We start from the raw sequence: 8298 nt of genomic DNA on the forward strand, positions 1-8298 counted from the left end.
AAAATTAGGATTAATCTACGAGAGTCTGTTATAGAAATGGTTAAATATGGAAACTTTCTTAATTATTTTTCAATCACTATAAAACGAAAAATTCGCTCCAAAAAAACGGTTGAAGAAAATAGGAAAGGAGCGCGAAGGTCGTTGCTATATACATCTTCAAACCCTCCTCTCCACAAATCCATCTCCTTCAAAATCTAAACCTTATATCACAAAATCAGACTTGGTCTCTCACCATCTATTTAATCTCCCCCCTCTTCATACTTGCCTATAATTTTCTCTTTTCTTCCTCTCTCCTCCTATCCTTGAAATCATATTCCTCCTTTTGCTTCTTCCCCTCAACCGACGTGGAATCGTTGCGCTGTCAATCCCATTGTAATAAGACATTTTCTTTTTTCTTTTTTATTTCTTGCAGATTAGAATATTCATTGATTCTTAAGAAATGTAATTAGCAACATCTGTAATTAGAATTTGGGAACAAAAGAAGTAATAAGACATGGCTTCTCTATCTCACAATCCATCAAAAAAAGCGATTCGAAGCCCGGGTAGTACTGGAGCTCAGAGCAACCGGAATCCAACTGGGCAAACCGTGAAATTCGCTCGAAGAACATCGAGTGGGCGTTATGTGAGCCTCTCGAGGGAGGATCTTGACATGTCGGGTGAAATATCAGGTGATTACACGAACTACACCGTGCACATTCCTTCGACACCCGACAATCAGCCCATGGACGCATCGGTGGCTCACAAGGCCGAAGAACAATATGTTTCGAATTCATTATTCACCGGAGGATTCAACAGCGTCACGCGGGCTCACCTCATGGACAAGGTGATCGAGTCTGAGGTGACCCACCCTCAGATGGCTGGAGCCAAGGGTTCAGCGTGTTCCATGCCAGCGTGTGACGGCAAGGTCATGAGGAATGAGAGAGGGGAGGATGTGGACCCTTGTGAATGCAGGTACTTTCTAACAAGCACCGAGAGAGCCATGGCCCACATGATCTTAACCGTTCGATTGAAGAACTTGAATTGGATCGATGATTGATTCTTTAAACATCCATTTAGAGGCCACTCATCGAACGGTTGGGATCAGACCAAGAGTAATCTTTAGGATAGTCGCGTGGGTGGGCCCAACCACAAGTGTTTCATTGTGTCTCATATTGCAGAATATGAAACAACCAATTGCACCAAAAAAGCTTAAGCTGTTGGAGTTGGTGTTATTTAATCTTTTACACTTCAACAATCGCCTCACCTGTGGCCCTCTTCTTTCGGTTAATTGTACATGTGGATTTTTAATATCAAGGAGTAGTTGTGATTTTTAATATCAAATCTGCCTAAGTCAATAGCTGTGATACTATGTGACAACCATTTACTCCAAAAGCTTAAGCTATTAGAGTTGGCTGTATTTAATTATGGGTTTTGCGGGCACTCGTTGAGGTGCTTTCGAAACGTAATTTTACACATGTTTTGAGACTTTTTTATCAAAACATATGTCAAATTATGTTTCCAATGAACCTTAATGAGTGCGGGCAATCGCTACCAAAACCCTTTAATTATTTATAATTCAACACAGAATTCCGTGGTATCAATACAATTCATACACAGAATCAAAGATCATTTTAAACTTGTTAACCGATGCTAAAAGTTTTGTAAGTTGCTAAAGTCCTTTTATAAGAACTCCAGTCATTGTGTATGAACTGAAATTCTAAATTTGGGAGTGTAGGTTCAAGATATGCAGAGACTGCTACCTAGATGCACAAAAAGATGGAAGCATATGTCCAGGGTGCAAGGAACCTTACAAGATTGGAGAGTACGAAGAAGACGACATGCCGGATTTTTCTACCGGAGCATTGCCATTGCCAGCTCCGGGCGCCATGAACTCGAAGATGGACGGAGGAATGTCCCTAATGAAGCCAAACCAATCACTACTAATGAGGAGCCAAACTGGGGAGTTTGATCATAATAGGTGGTTGTTTGAGACGAAGGGTACTTATGGTTATGGTAATGCGTTCATGCCCAAAGACGAGGGCTATGGCGCCGATGGAGATGAAGGGCTTGGAGGAGGGATCATGGAGACCATGGAGAAGCCCGCAAAGCCTCTTACTCGGAAAATCCATGTTCCAGCTGCTATCCTAAGCCCTTATAGGTATATTTCACATCAACTTGTTTCCTTTAGCTCTTCTCTAGACAACCCATTCTTGCTTTCTTTCTTTTTTGAACGATAAAAGATTTTACTAATAGAAAACGAGGAAAAATATCGGGCGACAGAGGAGCTCAATACAAAAATACTACTGCTAGAGAAAAGATACATATGGAACATAATTACATCATATCATGTTCTTACAAGATCTTTAGGAGTTGTTCTCCATGGCAATAGATATCATTGGATAGGCTCTTCTTGGAATTTGCTATCTTACTTCGATAAGTTTATCTTGAAATTATCTTATTTGTTGTTCACCAATTTTGTTTTGGTAATATTTTATCCAAGAACAAAGGTCGATATGAACAGAAGAAAAGAAGCTATCCAAGGACAAAATAAACCCCGTAGAAAAGGACAATATCCTGTGGATAAGACTCCTGCACGTAGGGGTGCAACTCAGGTCGATTTTTGGGAATGCGGGTTGAGCTTTTACTGTAAAATGGGATTGGGTTTAGATCGATTCCATTTCATTTTTTTTAGCAAAAGCTCAACTGGACCCGACCCAACCTGCACCCCTAATTGCACTTACTAATAGGACTAAATTTAATGGTGATATGCGGCTAGAGTCGGGGAAATTACTAACATAACCCTGTTTGTGTAGGTTGTTGGTCGCCATTCGAGCGGTAGCCTTGGTCTTCTTCTTGACATGGCGCGTCAAGCATCCAAATGAGGAAGCAATGTGGCTATGGGGAATGTCGATTGTGTGTGAATTATGGTTTGCATTCTCTTGGATCCTAGACCAAGTCCCCAAATTGTGCCCCATCAATAGGGCTACCGACCTTGCCGTGCTTAGGGACAAGTTTGACATGCCATCCCCATCCAACCCCTCCGGGAGGTCGGATCTCCCCGGAATGGATGTCTTTGTCTCGACGGCCGATCCTGAGAAGGAACCACCACTTGTCACCGCCAATACCATCTTATCGATCTTGGCCGTTGATTACCCTGTGGAGAAGCTTGCTTGTTACGTATCGGACGATGGTGGGGCCCTCCTCACTTTTGAGGCAATGGCTGAGGCTGCGAGCTTTGCCGATGTGTGGGTCCCATTCTGCCGAAAACACAGCATTGAGCCAAGGAATCCTGATAGTTACTTCAACATTAAGGGGGACCCTACGAAGAATAAGAGTAGGTTGGATTTTGTTAAGGATAGGAGGAGGGTTAAGAGGGAATATGATGAATTTAAGGTGAGGATTAATGGGTTGTCAGATTCGATTAGGAGGAGATCGGACGCGTTTAATGCAAGGGAGGAGATGAAGAAATTGAAGCACATGAGAGAGACGGGGGCGGACGCACTTGAGCCCCTCAAGATTCAAAAGGCCACTTGGATGGCTGATGGGACCCATTGGCCAGGGACATGGACCTCATCATGTCCTGATCATGCCAAAGGTGACCACGCTGGGATTCTTCAGGTACTCTCACATTCCTTTTTAAGGTTTGCAATAATCATCATCATCGCTAGCCCTCACCACCAGAGTAGCCATTGACATAGGTCTCACCTTTCATCCTTACTGTTGATCAAAAATTTTATGATAAGAGATCTTTTCCCAAAAGCATTTGATCGATGGTTAGGATGATTCGATCAACTCGAGACAGGTGAAAATGGAGCAATTTTGTGATGAGCCATATGATTAACAACATCAACCATAATATGACACCAATATTATTTGGGAAATTTGTTTCTTTCCACAATTGGGAGGCAACTGATATGATTATGGTTAATTTAGAGGGATATTAATAGATTGAAGCTCCCTCTAAGTAAAACTTGAATAGGGTTGGTTCAAAAATTAATCTTTTTTCACTATAAAAAAGTAGGGAATTTTAGAAAAAATTCATGCAATCTGGGACAATCAATTAAACTACTTAGGTTCTTCTGCCTATCATTTTACACCTCATGGTCTGTTGGGGTGGGGCCCACCATTTTACACCCTTATAGCATGGACCCTGAATGATAGTATGCCATAGCCATATCATTTTCCCTCTGAATAGTGAAAAGGAAAAAAAAATTACCATAAAAGAAACGAAAGCCGAAGGAAAACTTTTCCGCTTGAAACATTTTTCCTACAATGAAACTATTCCTTACTTTTCTACTTCCATCTCCCCTAGGTGATGTTGAAGCCACCTAGTTGTGACCTGCTACTGGGGTCCACCGACGACAAGATCATCGACTTCACCGACGTCGACATCCGCCTCCCGATGTTCGTCTATGTCTCGCGCGAGAAGCGCCCTGGCTATGACCACAACAAGAAGGCCGGCGCCATGAACGCCTTGGTTCGAGCCTCCGCCGTGTTGTCCAATGGACCCTTCATCCTCAATCTCGATTGTGACCACTACATCTACAATTGCCAAGCCATCCGCGAGGGAATGTGCTTCATGATGGATCGAAGTGGGGACCGCATTTGCTACATCCAGTTCCCCCAGCGCTTCGAAGGTATTGTTAAGAGTGTGAGAGATCTCACTGTTTGATTTGATGTTGTAACTTGTTAAAATTAAGATTGTTCCCAAATTCCTCAACTGTAGTTAGATTAGATTATGATTATCCTTTTCCTCTTTATCCTTTCCCTTGCTTGTCCCTATGTCTGGATCCGCGTACAGTTCCAGGATAAGTACTCAAAAGGGAGGGGACAAGATTGAGTAATTCCATGAATTTACCTGGCTTACTTGTCATTTCCTTGTTTGAATAAAAATTTCAGGTAAGAAATTTGGAAAGTTCAAGCATACCCATTAGAAAAGAAAAAAACTTAAAGGAAGTTATTGTATCTGCATTGTCAAAGATTAAAATAGCTCAATTTTTGAAGTGTTTCTTTGGGAAGCACTTATGTGCATCGAAGTGCTCTATATAACCACTGATTAGAACCGATTGAAATCATTGAAGATTAATGGAAAATCTCTTATTTCACAGGTATTGACCCCTCCGATCGCTACGCCAATCACAATACCGTCTTCTTTGATGGAAACATGCGCGCGCTGGATGGAGTTCAGGTGAAACTCCATTATTTCCATTTGATTACTACTTATAGAAGGAAAGTTGTTAATGAGGCGAGGGCGGGTATATTCTTGATTGTATCTCTCTAGTATATTATGTATAGAAAATTTAAAACTGATTTATGTATCAGGGCCCAGTGTATGTCGGAACGGGCTGCCTCTTCCGGCGATTTGCCCTATACGGATTCGACCCACCTCGGAATAAACCGGCGTCGGGGTTGTTCGGGAAGAAGGGGGCAGCTCACATGCCTCCGCAGCATGTTTCAGAGACGCACGCATTAACAGCAGAAGAGATGGACCCGGAGCTCAACCCGGCTCTAATGCCCAAGCGGTTCGGTAACTCAACCATGCTGGCCGAGTCCATACCCATAGCCGAGTTCCAAGGTCGGCCCATTGCCGACCATCCTGGGGTCAAGCATGGTCGCCCCCCTGGCGCTCTTAGAGTCCCACGTCAGCCACTCGATGCTGCTACAGTTGCTGAGGCTGTCTCAGTCATCTCTTGCTGGTATGTATACTCTTCAGTCTTCTCTTAGGACGCTCTTTATGACCATGTAAATCTTTTGTGTTCTTCTCTCCGGAGCATCCAAAGGCCTACGTTGGACAGAGGGCATTCAGAGAGGTAGGGGTAGACCGAAAACAACTTGGGTAGAAATAGTGAGGAAAGACTTGATGGCTAGGAACAAAACAGAGAACATGACCATGGATAGGAGAGAATGGAAGAAAATGATCCATGTAGACGAACCCAGCTACTGTCAGGATTAAACTTAGTCAATTTGAGCCGGGTACATTCTTTCACCTTCTTCATGAAAATTTTCAAGGATTCATTAGCCGACCCCAACTAGTTTGGGATTAAAGAATCAAACACCAAGAGAGCATTCAAAGACTCAACTCAACTCAACTAAGCCTGACACTAGCCTTGCTTCAGAAATTTTATTAGTTTTTCTCAACAATATTGTACATAAATGATCATCCTATTCATTGGAGGGTTGTCCATGTAAATCTTTTGTGTTCATGTCTCAGAATGCCCTCTTGATGTTTGATTCTTTAATTCACGTATAGACTTGCTTCGAAAATTTTATTGGTTTTTCTTGAAAAAATATTAGTTTTTCTCTACCATATTGTACAGAAATGATCATCCTATTCATTTGAGGGTTTTCCATGTAAATCTTTTGTGTTCATGTCTCAGAATGCTCTCTTGGTGTTTGATTCTTTAATTCACGTATAGACTTGCTTCGAAAATTTTATTGGTTTTTCTCGAAAAAACCCGTACAAAAATGATCATCCTCTTCATTGGAAGGTTTTCTACATAAATCTTTTGCGTTCTTGTCTCTGGATGCTCTCTTGGTGTTTAATCTTTAATACATATATATAACCTTTTGTTTATCTACAAAACCCGTACAGAAATGATCCATCTGCTTTTATCTCCGACAGGTACGAGGACAAGACAGAGTGGGGGGACCGAGTTGGTTGGATCTACGGCTCAGTGACAGAGGATGTCGTGACAGGCTACCGGATGCACAACCGAGGGTGGAGATCGATCTACTGCATCACCAAACGTGATGCCTTCCGTGGCTCCGCCCCCATCAACCTCACCGATCGTCTCCACCAAGTTCTCCGGTGGGCCACTGGCTCCGTCGAGATTTTCTTCTCACGTAACAACGCCTTCCTGGCCTCCACCCGGATGAAATTCCTCCAACGTTTGGCCTATCTCAACGTCGGAATCTACCCCTTCACCTCCCCCTTCCTCATTGTCTACTGCTTCCTCCCAGCTCTCTCACTCTTCTCAGGACACTTCATAGTACAGACTTTGAATGTTACTTTCCTTGTCTACTTACTCATTATAACCATTACACTCACTTTGTTGGCTATCCTAGAAGTGAAGTGGTCTGGAATTGGACTAGAAGAATGGTGGAGGAATGAACAGTTTTGGCTAATTTCAGGGACCAGTGCTCACCTTGCTGCTGTTATGCAAGGCCTACTCAAAGTGATTGCAGGGATTGAGATTTCCTTCACATTGACCTCCAAATCGGCGGCCGAGGATGAGGATGATATCTACGCAGACTTATATCTAGTGAAATGGACATCTCTGATGATCCCACCAATTACCATTATGATGGTGAATCTAATTGCTATAATGGTCGCCTTTTCTCGGACAATTTACAGTGAGATTCCTCAATGGAGCAAGCTCATGGGTGGTGCTTTCTTTAGCTTCTGGGTGTTGGCTCATTTGTATCCTTTTGCTAAGGGGTTGATGGGAAGGAGAGGAAAGACGCCGACGATAGTTTTCGTCTGGTCGGGTCTAATTGCCATCACAATCTCTTTGCTTTATATCTCCATTAGTCCGCCAAAGGGGAGCACAAGTGCAGCACAACTTGGAAGTGGTTTTCAGTTTCCATAATAATGGCGTGTTTGGATGCCAAAAAAGTGGACATTTTTTGAGCTGTTGCTGGAATATAAAGCGCCGGACGTCATTTGGTTGTTTTTTTTCTTCACAAATACTTTTTGACTACTCGTCTTGTCGGTAGCGGGTCGCCCACGTGGCTTGCAACTCAAAGCCGAATTGCAAACCAACAAATCGAAGAAATCTGGTTGGGATATTTGTGGAATATGAATTTTTAAATACTTTTTCACTACTTCCATACGTAATCATTATACTTTTTGGCTGCTTCCTAATTGTAAACCACCTAAATTCCACATGTAATCATTACAACCAAACAGCACTTTGAAAGCCACTACTTAAGGGACCAGGAATTGAATTGAGAATAGAAAAAAATGGATGGCCTTGGAGTGTTAAAAGGTTGAAGGGTGTAATTGGGCAGCTGGGGTTTTTTATCTTTGATAGAAAGATGATGATTTTGATGGTCTTGTAATCTAATGCAAGGATTTCAGACATGGGCTATTGATAGAACTAACGATGAGCTTAAAGTTCTAGCCATTGGGTTTGTGAAGATGGGTTTTGAGTATTCCTTTCAGTAATACAAATGGTGAAGTTTTTGAAGATTTAGAGGGTTCTGTGGCAGAACTTTGGAGATTGAAAGGAGTGGAGAATTGGGTCAATCAATTGCTGTGAAACAATTTATGATGGAAATTTGCAGAGAAGTGTTTCTTGTGAATGAAGATTAATTTTG

General features: G+C 42.3%; 1 protein-coding gene across 1 annotated transcript; it reads left to right on the forward strand.

The window, feature by feature from the left end:
• The first annotated feature begins 251 nt into the window (after positions 1-251).
• Positions 252-7837, forward strand: CSLD4 (cellulose synthase like D4). Its single transcript, XM_077354372.1, has 7 exons — positions 252-951; positions 1715-2137; positions 2793-3597; positions 4292-4616; positions 5088-5167; positions 5302-5675; positions 6602-7837. Exons 1-7 carry the CDS (start codon positions 494-496, stop codon positions 7566-7568), a joined length of 3432 nt encoding a protein of 1143 aa, XP_077210487.1. The 5' UTR covers positions 252-493; the 3' UTR covers positions 7569-7837.
• The last annotated feature ends 461 nt before the right edge of the window (positions 7838-8298 follow it).

The sequence above is a fragment of the Tasmannia lanceolata genome, unplaced genomic scaffold (assembly GCF_043159265.1).
Source record: "Tasmannia lanceolata isolate RefF3 unplaced genomic scaffold, GAP_Taslan_0.1 ptg000015l, whole genome shotgun sequence".
Classification (NCBI taxonomy): Eukaryota; Viridiplantae; Streptophyta; class Magnoliopsida; order Canellales; family Winteraceae; genus Tasmannia; species Tasmannia lanceolata.

Excerpts from the sequence above, each read along its gene's own strand:
- CSLD4 (XM_077354372.1), top strand. The coding sequence starts at position 494 with ATGGCTTCTCTATCTCACAATCCATCAAAAAAAGCGATTCGAAGCCCG. Across the intron at positions 952-1,714 it reads GTGGACCCTTGTGAATGCAG|GTTCAAGATATGCAGAGACT; the intron begins GTACTTTCTAAC and ends TTGGGAGTGTAG. Across the intron at positions 5,168-5,301 it reads GCGCGCTGGATGGAGTTCAG|GGCCCAGTGTATGTCGGAAC; the intron begins GTGAAACTCCAT and ends TTTATGTATCAG.